The sequence below is a fragment of the Sorghum bicolor genome, chromosome 6, assembly GCF_000003195.3.
Source record: "Sorghum bicolor cultivar BTx623 chromosome 6, Sorghum_bicolor_NCBIv3, whole genome shotgun sequence".
Taxonomy (NCBI): Eukaryota; Viridiplantae; Streptophyta; class Magnoliopsida; order Poales; family Poaceae; genus Sorghum; species Sorghum bicolor.
Window position 1 is genome coordinate 50694631 of NC_012875.2, and position 21874 is coordinate 50716504.

Genomic DNA, 21874 nt, shown 5'->3' on the forward strand with positions numbered 1-21874 from the left:
GCTTGAGGATGACACGCTCAGGGAGAGGGAGAGGGGTTGTCGAGCGTGCGTAGGGGCCACCGTCATGCGCATGTGGGAGTCATCGCTGGGTGAGTGCGGGCAATGTCGCCAGGCGTGCACGGAGCCGCCTCGTCAGAGAGAGAGAGAGACGTCAAATGAGAGAGCAGAGAGGGACGGGAGAGATAGTGTGGATGGGAAGCTCCGAAACCCTAACTCAACTATATATATGGAACTCTAATAATGGGCTTTCTGGGCTTCTTTGGGCCTCAGTATTATTGGAGGCGGTTGTTATATATTGCTCGCCTCCAAAATACATTTACGGAGGCGATTGTTATAAGGCAACTGCCTCCAAAAGTAAATTATCTTTGGAAGCGGTTATTTTAAGAAGACCACCTCGGCAAATCGATTTTACTAGGTGGTTATAAGTGACGGCCTCGGTTATTAAAAAATAATTGTCTCAGTTAATCCCAGATATTTTTTTGATGAAAGTTAATCCCAGATATTAATCGAGGCGTTTTAAATGTCTAGGTATCGGCCTCCAAGCTCTTTGGGAAACGTCTCGTAAAACTTTTTTTTTTTGTAATTGACGCATAGCCCCAGTGCTAATCATGCGTACGGGCGGTTTCGGAGGGAAAGCCATGGATCGAAGTCAGCCAGAGTATCGGCATGCACATTGTGGGGCCAGAGGACACACAAGGACACACGTCATGTGTGCATGCGGTGCCGCATAGCATGCAACTTGTAGCACCGCGGCAAAAAATTTCATTCCTTCTAGAATCTCCTTAACTATAATAGTAATTACTTGCACTCAAGGCGGCCATAGTTTGTTTATACCCCTTATTATTGAGTTGCTTAGATGGCTTAGATCATTGTACGCATAACTAAGACCAATGGAAAGCACCTTGAATATGGGTGAAGACATCCCAATTGCTTGGGCCCTTGTTGTCTTCTAGGTAGGCGCCTTCAACCTAAAATGAGAGGTAAGATAGTCATAAGAAGGAAATAAATAGAAAACAATAGAGAGAAACTATCCAATTAACATAGGGGCCGCTAGCTAGATTTTAGCTAACTAAATTTAACTGCTAGGAATCCAAACAACGTAGCTAAAAAGTTAGCTAAAGTGTAGCTATTTAAACCCAGCTAAAATTCAGCTGGAAGATTTAAACATTTTAGTTAAAGTTAGAGCTGACTAGTTGAGTGGATCTAATCATCTAAACAGACACAGACACTGCAGGTAGAGAGTATGACCAGATCAGCAAAATAAAAACTGATAGGCCGGGTAGAGCTACAGTTTCATTGAGTAATAAACGAGTAAGTGAAAGGGGAAACGGTAGAAGGAGAATGAGACACAAATACACAAGGCCATAACAGAGCGACTAGCCGGTCCAAGGAACCTGACTGCTGTGGCTTTCACCTCCAGTTTGCAAATTATAATGAAAAAAATGATGACGGCACGCGCAGCTCACAATCTGAGCCAATAAACTATGCAGACTACGTGCGTTTAGAGCTAGCTTGCTGCGCTCAGCAACGGCTGCCGTACGTACGGCCCATACCTGGTAAGCCGACGTGCCGGCGCCGAAGAGGAAGGACGGCGGGAAGTCGCTGCGCCTGAGCCCGGTGACGGAGGAGCAGAGGAGGGGAAAGAGGAGGAGGAGGAAGAAGAGACGCGCCATGACGGCGGGCAGCCTGCTGGGGCGCGTGATTGGTAGCTAGCCTGAATGAAGTAGCACTTATATATAGTAGTGCAATATACATGCATGCAACAGTGCTGCTGCAACGTGGCTGCCTAGAGATACATGGGGGCGTTTGTGAGGGTGGCCGTGGTCAGCCTCATTTGCTCGCTAGGCTCAGGCCACGCTAGACCAGCTCCAAGTGTTGCAATAGCCCATATTCGTCTTTCAGCATGCAAACATTCTGGTCTAGAGGAGATTGTGTTTGTGAACCATGTTATGGTCGGACTAAACCACCAAATACAACTATCTCGCCCACCACTTGCCCCCACTATACGCTGCGAGGAGCCCGGTTCCAAAACAACGTCCATCCCTAGCGTATCTCTAGAGTCAGGTTGAGAGGACTGTTTTGGCTACGAGGGATCGGGCTGCACGCTAAGCTAAGTGCGCAAACACGCGCACTTGCAGCCCGAGAGCGCAGAGCCCAATTCAGTCACCCTCACAATATATACGAAGATCGAAAACCTAGCGTGTTGTGCCTGTGCGGACCACCGAGCCTCTGGCTGCCTCCTGCCTGGTGTTCTACCGAGCCTGGCGCTGGTGTTGTGCAGCGTGTGTTGGTAGGCTGTGCGGCTAGAGAGCAGACGTACATCTGTCAGGATCAAGCGGCAGCGGGCATTGAAGAAGGGCCCCGGCGTGTGCTGAAGAGAAGCGATACCGCGAAGAGCTGAGCTGTTCTCTTGTCAGTCCGATCGATAATAGGGGAGGTTGGGGGCAAGGTGACATCGATCGACAGTCTATTTTTAGATGGAGGGAGTACTGGATAGTGTTGTCAAAGGTTGGTATGTGATGCGGCTCGCCGTGCGATGGCGTCTTTACGTCCTAGCCACACGATCGACCAACAATACACTGCACGTCTACGCTCCGGTCGCGAGGGTATAAAACCCGTTAACAGAAATGCGAACCCGGCAGATCCGGGCCTTGTTTAGTTCCCTAAAAATTTTGCAAAACTTTTCAGATTCCCCGTCACATCGAATCTTTAGACGTATGCATGGAGTATATAATATAGATGAAAATAAAAACTAATTACACAGTTTGGTTGGAATTGACGAGATGAATCTTTTGAGCCTAGTTAGTCTATAATTAGACAATATTTGTTAAATACAAACGAAAATGCTACTATTCACATTTTGCAAAAAATTTTGGAAGTAAACAAGGCCCGAATTCAAAATACCCGAACTCAAAGTACCTGATTGCGCTGTTTACTTCCCAACCAAAAAAGTTTTCACCCATCCCATCAAATGTTTGGACATATGTATAGAGTATTAAATATAGATAAAAAAATAAATTAATTACACAGCTGGGTTGGAAATCACGAGACAAATATTTTAAGCCTACTTAGTCCATGATTAGCCTTAAATGCTACAATAACCTATATATGCTAATGATAGATTAATTAGGTTTAATAAATTTGTCTTGTAGTTTCTAGGTGAGTTATATAATTAGTTTTTTTTATTAGTATCCGAATACCCTTTCCGACATCTTACAAAACATCCGATGTGACACCCAATTTGTTTTCACTCTTCAACTAAACAAGGCCTTAGTTCATCTAATTCAGGTATTAGGTTGCAGTACCCATTTTTATCTAAAATAGTACTCCCTTCATTTAAAGGAGGTGAAAGAGACTCTGACCTTAGTGGTCACCTCAACAACGTGGACATATACATCTTGTCTCTCTTGTGTTCTTGCTTTGTATTGATCTATACGTGTTCTTTCTCTCTCTCTCTCTCAAGATATTTCTAGGGTTTGGTCCCAATCTACAAATTGGTGACACTCTAGCTAAGGACAAGGAGGTACTTGGACTAAGGACAAGGAGGTACTTGGACTGCTTCATCTATCCATAAGAAAGTGGGATAATTCGTAGATCTGAATTTCATATTGTTTTTGGCATATATTTTGTAGCTACCTCAGTGGTTAGAAGTTTTGATAATTCGTGTGGGAGTCAGAAGTTCTAACCCAAGCTATGAACTTTTGACCCTAAGACTAATCCGCTGTTTCAAGTCTATGTTAAAAGAAATTTTAGGTATGCTTGTTCACCCCCCTCTAGGCATCTCAGTCCTTTCAAGCCTATTCAACCACTTAATCATATCAGATGCTAGCGCACAAGTAGATTGGGACCAAACCCTAGAATTACCGACAAACAAAGTAGCACAATACAAATAGCAAGAACACGAGAGGCAAGGTATTTTAAATCTCTTGATTGAGAGTTGCTTACTAGATGTAGGGGTGATTACAAACATCCTAGAGCGCACACAAAAGTTGGGGCTTCAACGAGCGACGTCTAGCCAACTAGGAGCCTTGCTCCAAGAGTAACAAACACAATCCACTGTCTTGAACGCGAACCAAGTACTCTAGAAAATGAAGCTCAGGTTGGCAAGCTCTCTAAGTAAGTTTGGAGGCTCAATATCCCATGGAAACTCAAGAGAATCAAAGGAAGAAGCTTGTGAGCCTTTAATGGAGGTGAGACAATTATTTGTTGATTTTGAGTGAGGTTTGATCGAGATGACCGTTGGGAGGAGGAAGAAGAGGTATAAATATCTCCCTTTCCCAACTAGCCTTTAAGTCACAGTAGTGCCACACTGCAGTAGTGTTGCGTCATATGCGGCAGTAACGCGCTAGCCAGAACAACAAGAAGTAAGAGCTAGGGATTTGGCTGGCTTTGCTTGCTTGAGGATTTGTATATATGGTGGCTAAGTTGAGCAGCTGGTCGCATATTAAAACTTGTGTATCCTATTTATAGTACGACATTTCCTATACCTAATTTCAAAACATAAAGGAATTTAATTAAACACTTTTGAGTCTAATATTGTGTCCTTTTATCATTGGGGTCTCCACCATTTCTCATGTGTTATCATCATAATCATTTTACCTACTTGTCAACTTGATAAATATCATTAGCTCCCTAATTATATGATTATTATCATCAAAGCCCATAATTAGGGTTTGATTGCACTTACAGACCAACAAGCTGCCCAAGAGGTGAGGCGCCTGCATGCACAATTACTAAGACTATCTCCAACAATAAAATGCAAAATAGGAGACTTATTTATGGTATGGGTCACGCTGAAAGAAAAAGGTCGGGAACCTAAATCCTACCTTCTCCAACAGCGATGGCAAAAACAAAGATTAGAACACAGACATTTATTTCGTGGGTGCTCGATGAAATTTCCACGAGAAACAGTCAGCAATGCTGGAGCAGAGTGTCTGTCAGGAGCAGACACTGAATACTTGCTGAAAACTTTTGTGAGGTTGTTTAAGTTGGTTTAGGTTCTGAAGGCATAGTTCAGGTCAGCTAATGCAGGAAATCACTAGTTAAAACAAATTGTTACGATCCACTAGGATTGTTTAACACTTCTTTAGCACAAGAAAGCAAATGAAAGTGCACACCAAGTATATCTTCAGTGGATAACAAAAGTCATGACCTGAAAACGGGCACAAGCAGCAGAGCCAGCTGGGGCCTATAGACGCCTGGGCCGTCGTAGGGCCGGATGTGTCGTCGCGGGGCTTTGCGGCGGCTAGTGCGAGCGTGCGGTGGTAGCGAGCGGCGAGCTTGGAGGATGCGGTGGCCAGGGATCCATTACCTATGAAGCCTAGCTCGGTGCATATCTCGCCAACATTGGCTCGCTGGCCGCTGGGTGAGCTTTCCTCTTCTTTCCCCTCCCACAAAATTGTTGTATGGACGACGCGGCACCGATTTGGGTCGAGGAGAGAGATGGAGGAGAGCAGACGCATATTTAATTGGGTTCCCTCTCGACTTCAGAAGGCGGAGAGCTTTCCTCTTCTTGTTTGAATGAGAAGAAGGTGCTAGTCCTTGTGAGTTCCTATCTTATATTGATGCGTGATCCATCCTGTCAAAATGTCCTCAGGTTCTGCTGATGAATGTAGCTTTGGTTTCACTGCCTCGCTAGATTCTTAGGACCACACTGCATTTTTGCATGCTGATGAACTCTGCTGCATTTTTTGATATAAAGTACATTATATATATAGTGGTTTTCTGAAACTTTCTTGAATTTTCTCTGAACATTATGTTTCTTGTAAATTGCCCTGCTAGTCAAAAGTTCCTGCTCTACCACTATAAGTTAGTCCAAAAGACGAACTCATCAATGTTCTTAGTTTGACTGTCTTTATTTTCACCCTATCTCATGAAGTTTCCTCGTTCTCTTACATGACAGAGTAACCTTAAGTGCTTTTTATCTAAAAAAAAGATAGCTTCGGTAATACATGTCCACAAGTGCATGGGAACATGCAACTGAAAGTATAGCATATTCATTTGGTGTTGGCATCTCACTGGACATGCCTGATAGCAGTTTTCATCATAAGCAGGTTGTAGATGTCATTTAATATTCTTGGTTTTAGAGTTCAAAATGTTGTATCTTTGAATTTACAAGATAGGTTAATTATAAGTATTTGCAATTTACAGTCTATGTGTTTATCTGCAAATTGTTTGGAGAATGTTAGTTGCGAGTTAATATTATTTACTTAAGGCTTTAGGGTATGCATATGGCTCTTTGTTATTAGATAACTCAGTATCTTTACTTTGCTAAATGAAGTAACTGTGTGGTAAACATTACTTCTTTCCTTATGCCTTCTTGCTTGTTGGGTATACTATATTAGTTTTACAGTATATTACCCCGAGGCCAGAGAAATGAGTCTTTGTCATATCATTTTCAATCATTGTCTTTGTTTGTGTGCCCTCATGTATGCAGTACTAAATCATATGCAGATGTGATTTAGAAGTTAGCATATGAGCTTTAACTTTACTACTACTATCATGAATTTACTAACTAATTATATGCAGTGTTATTCAGCTTGGTATGCACATGTTCCAAGACTTGAGATTCTCACACCATACTCTTGCAGAAGATGTCTGAGGCCTGTTCAAAGCTGCTACTGCTATTAGGGATCTGGATCCTTTTATTTTCCTGGATAATAAATCGTTGTATGTCAGTGTGATCTTGTTGAATCATTTTGCTAGGTACCTATCATTTTGAAGTTGTCTAAATTATTTGTAGGATGAAATGTTCTCAAGGTCATGTAAATGATATGCTTATTTCCCTCATGCAGTGGAAAGGCACTTTCTGTTCTGAAATATTAAGATAGCTTATATCTATGTTCTGAACTATCTGCTGCAATGAATCATGAACTGATCTGTTGTAATGAATGGTCTAACTCCAAGGCTACTTGTTAAGATTGTTGGTCCATGTTCTAAACTATTTTTTGTAAATTAAATAGGTTGTTTTGTTTCTTTTTTATTTTCCTTGATGGTGATAAGACAAGATAGTTCATGGCTATTAAGCTTGCTTCGTAGCCTATTTCTTCACCAACATGCAGATGATCGACCAGCATTAGTGAACTGCATGTACCAAGTAGGAGGAGGTACTACTATCTCACATGCACACACACGCACGCTAGGCAACAGATGGTGCAGCGACAAGCAACTGCGACGGCAACAGGTTCGACCCAAGGATATCCACGGTTCGTTGCACGGACGGAGCGGGTCGACCCCCAAACCTCATTTAGCACAAACGGATCAGCGGGGCAGCTTTAGGAGCGCTCCGCTCCGGCCCCTTTGCAGCTGTAGCGGAGACGTTGATCCTCGCCGGCCGCCTTGGTGGGATGCGCGCTGCTGAGCCAGCCATCTGAGGGCTGTTTCCCCGCTCAGCCACGCCGAGAGTATAGGTAGCACCACGGACACTAGACGCGGGTGCACATCTGCAAATATATACTCCCTCAATACCCATAAGGAAATCGTCTAGGACAACGACAAGGTCTCCAAAACCTAATTTTGACTTTCTGTTTTTATAAAAAAAATTATCAAAAATTGGTATACGTATATTTTATGAAAGTATTCTTCAAGACAAATCTAGTCATATAGTTTTTACATTTCAAAATTCAATAACTTAAAAGTTATTTATAATTTTATATTCCCAATGTTTGACTCAAATCTTGTTCAAAACGACTTTCTTTATGGGTATGGAGGGAGTGTGGAATCTTTGTTTTAGGAGGCAGGAGCACTATGGTTTGTTCATGTCGTGCCCTGGATAGTAAGAAGGTTATATATTGGAAACAAGAAAGTTGAGAAAAAAAGAGAAGTTTCTCGTATTGAAAGAGTTTGTTATATTTTCAAAGATATGCGAATTGGATGTCAAATCTGAAGAGATGCACAAACTTATGGTCAAATGTTGAAGTTTCTCGTTTCCTCCCACTAGTAGCGGCGGCACCGGGGGCACACACCCTGAGCCCAAACCAGGTAATAACCTCTCTGACATGGGGAGCAGAAGGGCGAGCTTTGGTGGGCTTTACTCTGTGCTCTTGCTGGTGTCATCGCGCAGATGACACGAGCTTAGTCACCGCGGAACGGGAACGATGCAGCGTTCCACATTCCGGGAACGAGCGTTCGGGACAGGAACGAAATCGCTCCCACAGTGTAAAAACTGCATCTAAAACGTCGTTCCCGTTCCCGGTTCGTCGTTCCTCGATCCGTCGTTCCGGGAACACCGGTGACTATAGACACGAGAGCAAGCTAAGGCCATCCTCGACGCCTTCTTCCTCGGGAAGGCCTTCGCGGAGGTGCAAATGGAGCGGGTCAGGTCGAGTTCGGTGGTGGGCAAGGTGTTCAGCATCGTCGGACAATGGCAGGCCGAGCAGCAGAAGCAGGGTGCAGGAGTTCCAGGTACTGCAGGACACAATCCTTGCTCCAGATGAGCACTCACAGTATTTTGTTTTCCATGTCAATTCGCCAATGAGCTCTTTAGAAAATTGACATCTCGATGATCTGTTGTCATCCATGTTTACCTTACATGTTTCAGTTTTCAAATACCACGAAAGACATTCAACAAGGAATGAGCATTGAACTGCAAAATGGGCGTAAGTGTAATAGCCTACCAATTGTAAAACTGGATATGTGCCCTGGGTTAGGTGGAGTTAAACATGTCCTGAAAATTCGCAGAAGGGAAATGGTTCTGCATTCATTTTTGGGAACTACATAGTCCTGATGCCCAAGGTAAAGTGTGATGGGTTTGTTTGGAGATATCACAGAGATCAACTGTTTTCCGTCATTATTGATAGCTGCGTTACATATAGTGAAAAATTGCCATTTCGGATTTTTTCATTTTTTTTCTTCTGCTCTGTAACCCTCGATCTACGCCACATGCTACTGAATTCTCTTATGTATACGATACATATAGGAGGAAGTAGTTCAAAGAGCCCAAAGGGCTAAGAGCCTAAGACTATCTCCAACAACTGAAACGCAAACAGGAAACCCATATCATCATTTGGGTCACGCAACACAAATGACTGAATGAGGCCTTGTTCAGTTCCCAAAATTTTGGGTTTTTGGACACCGTAGCACTTTCGTTTTTATTTGACAAATATTATCCAATCATGGATTAACTAAGTTCAAAAGATTTATCTCATGATTTACAGACAAACTATACAATTAGTTTTTGTTTTTATCTTTATTTAATGCTCTATGCATGTGCCGCAAGATTCGATGTGATAGGAAATTTTGAAATTTTTTGAAAACTAAACAAGGCCTGAGTCGTGGACCCAAACCCTCCCGTGTCCAACAGCCACAACACAAAAGAAGAGGGCCCCACATCAACATGCAGCCCCATGGCGTGTGTCCTCTCCCCACCGGCGGCGTGCATTCTCTCCCCACCAGCGGCGAGCTGGAGCTGCCCTCGCCCCGGCTGCAGACTCCACACCCGAGCTTGAAGCCACAGGCTTCCGCCACACACGATAGAAGATCCGTCGCTGCCGTAGGGGAACCGCGCCACGGGAAGATTCGCTGCCATGGAAACTGCGTCGCGGGAAGGAGAACCTGTGCGAGATGGTCCGCCACTGCTACAGTACCTCCGTCGGTGACCAATGAGCTGCCATAGGGAACTACTTGACTGCCGCCATGGAACCTGTGCCATAGGAAGGACGCCGCCATGGGGAAACTGCGACGCCACCGAGAAGCCGCATGCCACCGCCTCCCCACTACCGACGCGTCTCCCTCTCTTCCTCTGTTCCAACTCAGACTCTCGCCAGCCTCTGCTCTACCACCATCGAAGCCGTGTTGCTTCCAGGTGCGGACTCCTCCCACCATGCCAGTGATTTGTGTCATGGAGACCAAGAGACGCTAATTTTCGTTCTGGCCGGTCTCGTACCCAAAATAGGTGTTGTGTTTGCGTCTTCCGTTGGAGAATGTTTTGGATACGCAAAAACACTGTGAACAACCTATTTTGAGTATGGATCGCGCTTTGGGTGTTATGTTGAAGACACTCTAAGGAGAGAGCTACAACGGAAGTTAGTGATGATAAAGGGACAAGTCTATAAGGAAACTTCAGCAACAATTGTGACGACTACACCTATGTCATCTCCTCCTGCTCCTCCCACACAAGACAAAATAGTTCTAGCCTTCTTGGTGGCAATGAAGAGTTGTTGCTTCAAGTAGATGCAGTTCTTTCTGCAGCCAAAAAGCTTTAGTTGGCTTTCACATGATATATATTGTTGATGGCAAATATATTTGCTAGTAAAAAATCTAGAATTTCACTTAAAAATCTAATGTGCAATTTTTCATATGAATGGCATTTCTGTTAAAAATCTAATGTACATTTTTTTCATATAAAATGTCCACTTTAGTATTCTGAGAAAGAACTTTTGCATCTAGAGTGTTTGGGTATATGTAATATGTTATATGCCATTCTTAAGAAATACAGCTTGAAAAACCTTGGAAACAATGTAGAATTGGTGTCTTGATTTGTGCTATTTACTATAATTTATAACTTTGAATGAGGATTTCATTGCAAAAGCTTCAGAGGAGATTTGTCATTTGTGAAAGAATGATTTGATCAACAAAATAATGAATTAATGTCTTTTCTGTATCAAATGCCAGACGAGAGGTACTGTTTCATCCAGGACTTCCATTCTTCGAGGGACAATATATATGTATGTGTACTTAGATTGTGCAAGCAATATATTTCTGAGTACCTCGATGTGTGGATTCAATGCTTACAGTTTGCATCATTCATCATTCAATGCTTATATCATTCATGATTTGATAAAAAAAGGCTTATAGTTTATGGCACTGGCATACGTGGACAAGAGCAAATTTAACAAATAATCAAATACAGACATGGACTTTGCGATTTCTGTATTTCTGTGCTAGGAAACCATATGCTTAGGTGATTCTTCAGAGACCATCTCTATCTGTTCATAGCCCTTGATAAACTTGCTGTACCATTTAGCGGACAGTCTTGGTGTTCGCTTTAGTGACTTCAAATCCACGTCAAAAAGACCATACTTTACGGTGTAACCGGAGTTCCATTCGAAGGTATCCATCAAAGACCACACAAAATAACCTCTCACATCTGCTCCTTTCCTGCACAGAAGTAGCAAAGTTTTGTTATTACCTGGCTGCAGAGCAGTTTGCATGTAAAGATAATTGAGGAATGCAACAACCTTATTGCAAAGCTCAAGTAAGTGAGGTAGTCACCAATGTAACTTGACCTTCCATTATCATTTATTAATTCTTCTGTTGTGGTGCTGCTATTGCCTATTTGGGCATAACCTGAAAGACCAAAAAGGGAGATCAAGAGGTCCATACAGATAATATGGTACCAGTGTACTACAAGTGTACTATATACAAAGATGCATAGAAGTGAATCATTGTATGTACAAAGGCACAAGTTTTGTAGCTAGTATGTAGATTTTACCAAACCTAGTAACCCACCATTCTCTGTGATGTACAAAGGTATGCTTTTATATCTCTGCTCTAAATACATGACCAACTTCTCCATAGAGCCTGGAACCACATAGCTGTTGTCCGGTGTCTGCAATATTAATTTAGCAGTGTTAGATTGTGGAAAATCAATTTGGAAATAGGATTCTTGATGAATAGAATAATGCAATGTGCAGTGCTGACTTTTACCAGTTTTCCGATGGGTATCCCATTTCGTTCTGTTGATTGAGAAACTAAAGCTTCGGTGTCCGAATCACATAGAGAATATATGCAATCCTTGACATAGAAGGTATTGTAGTGATTTACTCCGATGAAGTCAATTTGGTTTTTAATTAGTTGCTTCTCTCCTTCTGTGATTTTTGGCAAGTTTGGACCTAAGATTTTGCGCATTTGTTGAGGATAGTCACCAAAGAACAAGGGATCCAGGAACCTGTTTTAGCATAGATCATCAAGTGAGCATTCAATCGTGAAGACCAAAAAGTCAGTTCCAATAGTAAAATACTAGTACGATGGAAGGTTACTGAATCAACTGATACCACGCAGCATCGAAAGACAGAGCTCGGCCTACTGCCACGTGGTCCTCTGTGACATTCCTCAGTGGTTCAAACCACATCATTGATAGTGTAATTCCAACAGAGCCACCTTGCTTGGCCTGAGAAGGACGGAGAACAAGAAAAACAACTTATGCAACTTCCATGAGGATTTAAGAGCAAGCATACAGTTAGTCCCAACTCCCTTTTGATCTAAATGCGTCTTTTCTACCTTGTAATTCTTTCTGTAGATGTTCACCGCCTTTGCATGAGCTAATATCATGTTATGCGCTGCAATATAGGGCTCGGTTGATGAATTCCCAGAGTCGCATGTTCCATATGACCTGGAACAACGGTTGGGTGGAAATATCCCGGCCGAGTATGCGAGCTTAGCCAAAATATTTGGCTCATTGAATGTAGCCCAGTGCTTTACTCGGTCACCAAACATCTTGAAGCAAAGCTCAGCAAAGTAGGTGAAGTCCTCCCTGAACAGAAATGCAGAAAAAACCACATATGAGCTTACTGCATCCTCGTAGATAAAAGTATAATATGGGCTTACTGAATCTCTGGGCTCAACCAGGAGCCATATCTTTCTTCGAGTTCCTCGGGTAAGTCATAGTGGTTGATCGTCACAAATGGTTGTATCCCTGCTCCGATCCAAGCGTATCAAATGCCAGGCCCAGATGAAAGAGATTGAACTGAAAGGTTTGCTTGTTTTGCAGGGTGGCATTTGTCGAGGGAGCTAGCTGGCCACATAATAAAAGAACAAAGAAGGCATACCTTTTCCTAGCAGGCCGTTGATGAGGCTGCTGTAGAATTTAACGCCTGCCGGATTAACACCTCCGAAGCGACCCTCTGACCAGGGATATTTGAAAGGTATAAGCATATAATTTAAGTTAAACGCCGGTACTAAGAGCAACTTCAAGAGCTTGGCTAAAATTTCTAGCTAAATTTTATTGTTTAGCCATTTTTTTGAAATAGATTTTTTTTAAAAAAGTCTACAACAGTCTTGATATTTTACAAAATCAGATAGCCAGTGTCAATGATTGACTATATATGGCAATCGAAAATCAAGGGACATATAACCTACTTTCTATTTTATAAAACTAATAGCACATCTGTTGGAGCCTAGTTTTTGCTATACAAATTCTAAAATAGCCTCCACAATAAGAATAGTCAAGCTCTTGGAGTTGCTATAAGGAAGGATTCGTTGCATGTTGTTGAGCTGGGAGTTAGGTTAAAAGGCATTGACAATTAGTGAACTCATGAAATTTTGAGAATGAGCTCACTTGGAAGTATTCTTGACCAGGACAATGAGAATCTGTAGGAGTCGAGGCCCATCAAATGCATCATTTCTATGTCGTCCTGCCAGTGCTGACTTTGAGTGAGATTTTGCCTTTTGGAACTATTGAGCCTTTCATCCTACTGATTTATGCAGGGTTAAAAAAGATGCATAATCACTTGATAAAATGTCTTTATGTATACTTACCTTGTATCGATGATAATGGTCTGAGGCCACGTCGCCATTGCTTCCATCCTTAATCTTTCCTGATTTTTGGTTAATAGCCAAGACTAAGACGTACAGGCAACAAAATCAAGCACGTCTGTGACTTCCAAAGCGCACATGCTTATAGCTAGCGGGGACATCCACCTCCTAAATCGAGTCTACCGGCAGTGATTTTGGTTGGGTTTCAGGATTTCAGCACAAAATGGCCCTAGTTTGGTGGGCTCCAATGGAGCCTTCTGTGACAGGCGTGACTATCGTCGTGGATCCTCCGTGAGCGAATGGAGCCATCAGGGACAGCTTCTCGTTACCTCCCAAAAACGTGGCCAAAGTGGAGCCACTTTCTCAGCACCCAGCCCATCTCAGCCCAAGATGACTTCGTCTTCGTCTTCCTCGTTTGCAGCTGGTCCTGCACGGTGTGGTGCCCGGCCGGAGGTGGGGCTGCGACGAAACGCATGGGCGGTTGTGCAGGGAAGTTTACAGTTTGCTAATTGGACATTCTGATGCCTCTACATTGTTCTCTTGGCTATGGGCTTCTAGGAACTTAGGTAAGCACAAATTCTTCTTCAGGTTACTTTTTAAAGACAGATTAAACACAACAAATCTTTTGAAAAGAAAGAATATGGAACTTGATTACAATTGTGTCTTATGCAATGATGGACATGAATAAACGAGCTTTCATCTTTTCAAGTCCTATGGACAGCTTTTTGACTTGAAATTTCTAACAAATCCTGTGGACAACTTTCTAGCTTTAATTTGTTATTTTTATATCTCACCAACGAATTCGAGTTTGGACAGGATATTTTACAATATTGTATATCATCATATCATCTACATGTGTGATTTTGTTGAATTTAGATGACTTTTTTACCATGGTTTGTACGAGTTTTCACGAAGGTTATGACATCGGAAGGAGACAACCCAGTTAGAGCGGGGCCCAGGTCACCTCTCCCAAGGCAGTGAGCGAACAAGATGGCGCACCATCCCCATACCATGACGAGGAAGTTGGCGTGCCCTAGGCCATCTATAGCCAGGGTACATTGTCTTCTAGGGTGCTTCGACGTGGCGGTTCCGGGCAGGGCAATAGTGTACTGCCCGGGCCCAGTACAACCTGGCATAAGGTTCGTGGAGGGCGCGGTAAGCCACGCTGCACACTCTGACAAGAGGGGGACTGTGACCGAGCGGATGACACACCGTCACTATACCATCCACTTTGGCAGCATGATGACAAGGGGGACTTGGTCGTCCTCCCCCTTTGACGACTAGACTAATGAAGCCCGCATACAGGGAAGGAGCCCTAGGAGCCTCTAGGATTCCTTCCCATGCACTCCTTTGTTTCTCTTCCTCTTGTACGCCAAGGCTCCTCCCTTGAACTATAAAAGGGAGGACTTGGGGCCCTTCTAGGGCAAGCTCTTTGAACTTTTCAAGTTCAACAGCACACCACTCTGACCACACGCACGGCACAGAGACTTGGGAGCTCTCTACCTCTCTCACTTGTTTATAACCCTTACATAAACTAATCAAAATAGCGGGTAGCACAATGGCACCATGATTGGATTAGGGACTTTCGTCCGAACCAACATAAACCCTTGCACCCACCTTAGCTAACCATCCGAGCCTAAACATGCAAACACACAAAGTTACTAGCCGGTGGTTTCGTAACACCGACACTCCCAGTTCTAAACAAGATGCATTCATTGGCCAAAATTCTCCCCTAGTTCAAGAGCGTGAAATATTCTCTAACTGAGATAAAAACAAAAAGAGGAAAAGTGCAGTATGCAATGACCTCCTAAATGGATACATCTCCAAGTAATTTTACAAAAGCTGAAAGTATACCAAGAATCGCTTTGTATTTTAGAATGGAACAAATTATATGCAGTTGTGTTGCAGTGTGACTCCCGCGCAACAGTAGTACAAAAAAGCTCTACATTAGCCTTGGAGATTCTTTTTTACAGGTGGTAAAAATAAATCGGTGGGCCTGATTCAAGAACTACTACTAGTGGAAACATATTTTCACAGGCGGTTTTCCTACCAAAACCTCCACTAAAAATTATATATGTCTACAGGTGATTTTCTTAAGAAACGCACTAAAAATCAGATTTCTATGTAGAAATAATTTGAAATTGGTTTTTTTGAGTTTTTTAAATGGCCTTATATGAAAAACCACCAAAATGAAAGTTGTAGATCTCGAAAAGTTATGAAACTTTGTAGTTGATAATTTTTTTTTTCATTTGAAATCATCTTGTCATCGAAAACTATGTTCGAATTTGTCAAATTTGAAATTTAAATTTTGTAAACGACCTCGAATGGGAGAAACTATCAATATAAAAGTTGTAGATCTTGAAAAGTTATAAAACTTTATAGTTGATAACTTTTTCATTTGAATTCGTTTAGGCCCTTAAACAGTCAATATATGCTCAGTTTAGGATAATATGCGGGGAGTCAAACTATAATATAGTTATATAGACACAAGTAAGTGATGGGTGGAGTGGTAGAAGAGGCTACACGCGAGGGCGAGGTATCGGGTTCGGATCCCGCCGGCCGCGAAGCACACGATTGGGTGGCTCGTCAATGGGCCTTCCCTAGAAATAGATTTCCACAGGCGATCCTCAATTAACCGCAAGTGGAATGATCATTTCCACTAGCCCCTAACGCTCGCGGTTGTAACACCCCAAAATTTGGTCCTTTCAAAATAGAGCTAAAATAATTTAATTTGGTATTTTTGAGCTCATGAAAATATAGGAAAAATAACATTTTTTTAGTAAATTAAAATTTATCATAAGGCATAGCAATATTGTTGTGCATACATGCTGGTGCATAAGATTTGATGTAATGTTTGCTTATTGCTCCTTTGTGTGTTGACAGTGAGTGGAGTGTTTAAAAGACGTTAGTAGGTCGATCTCCCTTCTTCGGCATGGATTTATCTTTTTTTTCTACAATCAAATTCCTTGTTTTCTAGCCTATGCTTTTGTTTCGAGTTTCCCAAAATCTTTTCTTTGTAACCCAAATCATTCCTTTCAGTTCCTCAACCATCAATCAATCTCTAAAAACTGACCAAGAATTATTCCAACACTTTTTGTGGAACTTGTTCCCACTTGACTGTGAGCATAATCTAATTTTTAGATGCTCCGAATTATCTTATCATGAGCTTCAAATACTTTATTTGGGTTCCTCATGTTTCATAATATCTCCGAGAATTTTTCCCGAATTTTCAGAGCTTTTGAAATATTTTTCATGACTTAAATAATAATTCTGGACTTTTCTAGAAATATCTTATTCACAAAAATAATTAATTTTGAAAATAATAAATCTTTCATTCTACCCCAACGCTGAGCCCATGATCTCAAAGGCCAATGTATTTATTTACTAGTGGGCTTTAATAATTAATTAGGCCTATTAGTAAAGTTGGAAGGGGCAACATCAATTAGTACCATATTGCTAATTGATGTAGATGTGGAGAGTTTTCCTCCATATATATATATATATATATATATATATATATATATATATATATATACCAACCCTTTAGGAGAAATACAAAAATACCGTAAATGGAGCCCCTAGTCTGAGAATTCTACGGTAGTAAATTATATTTTTTTCGTCATCTCTCCAGTCCCTCGCCTGTGCTCATTATTATCGTCTCTTCTGGTGCGTGACTCCCTCTTTATTCAGTACTCATTATTTGTTTTGCTTCTTATTTTCTTTCTATTCGGTACCTGATCTCTCGTTCAGCAAGCTAAACATCAAGTCACGAAGGAACAGGATGCCTCCTTTTCATCTGCACTTACCGCACGTCTAGTCCTGGAGCTAAGCCCATCTCCTTTTATTGCCTGTGCGCCGCACGTGCTGCCTGCAGCTGTCCTCCGGCCTTTGCAAGCTATGGCCAATGAATCTCCTGGACATCGAGTGGCAACCAGGCATGATGGAAACAACACTAGGCATGTTATGGTAGTTTTTTAAAATCTTCTACCATTACTTTATTAATCGGTCTACCTTTAATCATGCGCAGTTTAATCATTTGAACTCTGTTTTTGTCCATTCAAATTTCGTTAGATTGGTATTAATGAGCTCTACATGTTAGTAAACTTAATTCACCAGTTTAAACTTTTTATTTTCGTGACCCTAATTAATTAATTATTAATCTATAGGAAATCTTAGAAAATTCGTAACTTCTACGTTTTAATTCTGATTTTCGTGATCTTTACGTCTGTGAAATCGTAGCGATGCATAGAATCATTTTATAAACTTTTCATACTGTTTTTATATGATTGGTGTACTGTTCTAATTGTAGCTTTGTTTGCTTCGTGTATGTTTGTCTCCGGATGATTGTGTGTGGTTGATCGATGATCGAGTTTAGTCGGTGAGTAATTCGTGGTGATCAAGAGTGCTTCAGTGATCAAGATCAGAGCTTGGACAACTAGTAAGACCAGCAGGATCAGCAAGAGCAATTGGATCAAGGCAAGTATAGCATTTGGAGTTTATTTCTGTGACCATGATCCTGTGACTAGATTAATGTTAAGTAATAAATGATAAAAATGACTTTTTAGCCATTTGATGATTTATCTGTAAGTGATAACCGGGACAACAGTGCAACCATGAGGGCTATAATGGTTCTGGCTTTAGCTCAGTATGAATACCTTTTCTAGCTTGTTAGAGGTTACCCGAAAGGGCGGAGGGGCTGAACCGTTTTGGGTATAGTGCGAGCCCCTGTCCTTATGTGTATAGGCTGCGCGTCATTGTGCCATTTGGAAGGGGGGTATCTATATCTGCGCGCAAAGGAAACCTTGTGGCCCTAACATGTTAGACGAACTTTTGAAAGGCTTCATAGTGATCCCTGCCGACCTTCCTTGGAAGTGGGTTAAGAGGCTGATCACCTCGGGCGAAAGGGTAAATCATGACTCATGGGTAAAGATGTACAACCTCTGCAGAGTGTTAAAAACTAGTATACTAGCCGTGCTCACGGTCAAAAGCGGCCTTGGGGATTCTTGCATCGACGATGATGATTCTTGTGTGTTAAATATACCCATTATTTATTATTTAATGCTTTACATTATTTATGTCACATTGATCATGAGATTGTGGGATAAATACAATCTAGTTGCTATACTTGTTGAGTTCGACATGGACTCACTCTTGCTATTTCCCCCAAACCTCAGGAGAAGCTTAGGCTTGTGATCAACCAGTTGGATCATGTAGAGAGAAGTTAATATCCGAAGTTGGAGTTGTCTATCCGCTGTTTGCTATTAAAGGTTATCTCTTTTATACTAAGTACTATATATATTTATGCATTGTGTTTTGATATTACCCCTTATTTGTAGCTATATGTGAGATTTGATTTCTAAAACTCACATATAATGTATATCTGATTTTGTCTTTAAAATTGGGTAACAGCGGTTCTGAAAAATACCTATAAAAATATGTTTATAACCGTCACTACTAAGGTTCTGTGTACTAGTAGTGCAACACCATCTACAAGCTGTTCACGTATACTTCTATGCTAATCTTGATGCATAGCCCCAGCAGCTGGCACAGAATAGTGATTCACGTATTATGCGTGCAGGTGGCCTCAACTTCATTCCTTCTAGAATCTCCTTAACAATAATAGTAGTTATTTCTACTCAAGGCGGCCATAGTCTGTCACTACTGAGGTTCTATGTACTACTAGTGCAACACCATCTACAACCTATTTAGGTATGCTTAATCTTGATGCATAGCCGGCACAGAATAGTGATTCACGCATTATGCGTGCAGGTGGCCTCAACTTTATTCCTTCTAGAATCTCCTTAACTATAATAGTAGTTATTTCTACTCAATGCAGCCATAGTTTGCTTATACCCCTTATTATTGAGTTGCTTAGACGGCTTAGATCATCGTCGTATGCATGCATAACTGAGACCTAAGCACCTTGAATATGGGTGAAGACATCCCAATTGCTCAGGCCCTTGTTGTCTTCTAGGTAGGCGCCCTCAACCTAAAATGAGATGGAGAAGATAGTCATAAGAAGGAATTAAGTGGAAAACAATAGAGGAGAAAGTATCCAACTAAGATACTATATCACCAGGCGCTGCAGACATGACCCGATCAGCAAAACAAAAATCCAAAGATTTAGGAGGAGACCCCTACAGTTTCATCGAGTAAAGAAAAAAAAATTATCAACGGTCCCTCAACTTGACTGAAAATATTCTTCTAAAAAACTTGACTGAAAATGTCATCTAGGTCTCTAAATTTTCAAAGTGATATCTATAGGCTCTAAACTTGACAGATGGTGTCATTTAGGTCCCTAAACCTTTAAGGTGATCATCGCAGGTCTTTAAACTTGACAGAAGGTGTCATCCAAGTCTATAAATTTGGCCGATAGTGTCATCTCGGTCCAAATGTGATCTAACCCACTCTATAAGCTAGTATGACAAGCTGATTCTATGTTAGACGTGGATCCAACATGTGTCAATTAATCAATCATTACTTATATAGTATTTATTATGAAAATGTATTATAGTATATTTGTATATTTATTGTAATGTTTTTGCCGATATAAATTATTTGTCGTTGTAAATTTTTAATAATTTTTTGTTGATGTAAATTATTTTACATAATTATAGTTTCATGATAAATATTATATAAATAATAATTGATTAATTTACATATGGTGGATACACGTCTAACTTACAGTTAGTAAGTCACACCAACTTATAGAGTGAGTTAGACCATATTTGGATCAGGATGACACCGTCGGCCAAGTTTATCGATCTGCAGTGATCACTTTAAAAGTTTAGGAACCTGGATGACACCCTTTGTCAAGTTTAAAGACCCGTGGTGATCACTTTGAAAGTTTAGAGATCTGAATGACATCCTCTACCAAGTTTAAGAATTTATGGGTATCACTTTGAAAATTTAGAGACCTAGATAACACTTCTTTAAGCCAAATTAAGAGACCGCTGGTGAATTTTTCTCTGGAGTAAATAAGTAGTAAAGGAGAATGAGACACACGGCCATAGCAGCAACTACTAGCCGGTCCAAGGAACTTTGTCTGCTAGTTTGCTTCCACCTCCGGCTTGCAAGTCATAATGAAAAAATGATGACGGCACGCAGCTTAATTAATCGAGTCAATAAACAATGCAGACGGGCATCTCCAGAAATTTGGTATAATTTATTTGCTAAATTAATCAATTTAGTAAGTTAACAAAATAAATAGCAACCATACTTTTTGTTCTTCTCCTCTAATAACTTTTTAAAAGTTATAGTAGGACCCACATTTAATGATTTTTGGGTTTATTGAAAAAAAAATTGAATCTTTTGTCGACACTGCACTGAAATGAGCACTAGCTCTGTACGGCCAACAAAGCGTGCCTACCTTGCATGTCTTTCGGCCAACAATACAAGCGATGAGCATATATAAAGATAGCAGACTATCCACATGTGAAGGCAGCATGTCATGCTTTCGAGCCAAAGATCAATAACGCCCACGGAGGCAAGCATGGAGCGATAGCGTTGACCTATAGGGCGGCGGCAATGGAGGCTGGTACATACCAACGACGGTCGGACCAAAGGACTGTACGAGAAATAGCGTGAAAACAGGTCTAAGGAGCAGATATAGGGAGTTCTTCGACTTTGGAAATTTATGAGTTGAGAAGGATATTTGACAACTTTCTACTTTTAAGGAGCTATTTTAACAAACTACTGGAGAAAGTTTTCTTCTCTTTTTCTAAAATATTAAGATAGGGAGTTGTTTTACCAAACTCCTGGAGATGCTCTAAGTGCCCTTAACAGCCATCTCAGAATTGCTTCTCTGCACTGGTGACCTGTGCGTTTAGAGCTAGCTCTTGCTGAGCTCCGCAACGGGTACCGTATGGCCCGTACCTGGTAAGCCGACGTGCCGGCGCCGAAGAGGAAGGACGGTGGGAAGTCGCTGCGCTTGAGCCCGGCGACGGAAGAGTGGAGGAGGGGAAATAGGAGGAGGAAGAAGAGACGCGCCATGACAGCGGGGCGTGATTGCGATTGGCACAGTGTGTGTTTGGCAGCGCACGCCTGGGCCACGTCTCATCCGGTGCAACAGTGCTGCTGCAACCTGGCTGCATTGATCTACCGAGAGCCGGGGGGCTGGTGGTGTGCAGCGTGGGTTGGTAGGCTGTGCGGACTACCGATCGAGCCTGTGGGTGGCTGGTGTTGTTACCGAGCTTGCCGCTGTTGTTGTGCAGCGTGCGTTGGCCGTTGGTAGCTAGGCTGCGCGGACTAGAGAGCAGACGTACATACAGACTACCGTCTGTCAGGATCAAGCGTCGGTGGGAACTACTGTGTGTCAACACAATAGTTCACCTTATTCGGGTATTAGGCCGCAGTGCCCGTTTTTATCCAAAATAGGAGAAGCGTATGTTTGATTGATACT

The 21874-nt window shown here is 41.8% G+C and overlaps 1 protein-coding gene and 1 long non-coding RNA gene across 2 annotated transcripts; one reads left to right on the plus strand and one right to left on the minus strand.

The window, feature by feature from the left end:
- Positions 5508–6918, plus strand: LOC110436672. The gene is made up of 2 exons (XR_002454496.1): positions 5508–5543; positions 6529–6918. It is a non-coding gene; the product is annotated as an uncharacterized LOC110436672 (long non-coding RNA).
- On the minus strand, positions 10521–21480 carry LOC8075928 (probable inactive beta-glucosidase 14). The gene is made up of 12 exons (XM_002448123.2): positions 21349–21480; positions 19403–19462; positions 13477–13545; positions 13277–13352; positions 12768–12842; positions 12547–12634; positions 12220–12472; positions 11994–12109; positions 11647–11887; positions 11449–11548; positions 11178–11286; positions 10521–11097 (listed from the first exon to the last, which is right to left on the minus strand). Exons 1-12 carry the CDS (start codon positions 21463–21465, stop codon positions 10881–10883), a joined length of 1521 nt encoding a protein of 506 aa, XP_002448168.2. The 5' UTR covers positions 21466–21480; the 3' UTR covers positions 10521–10880.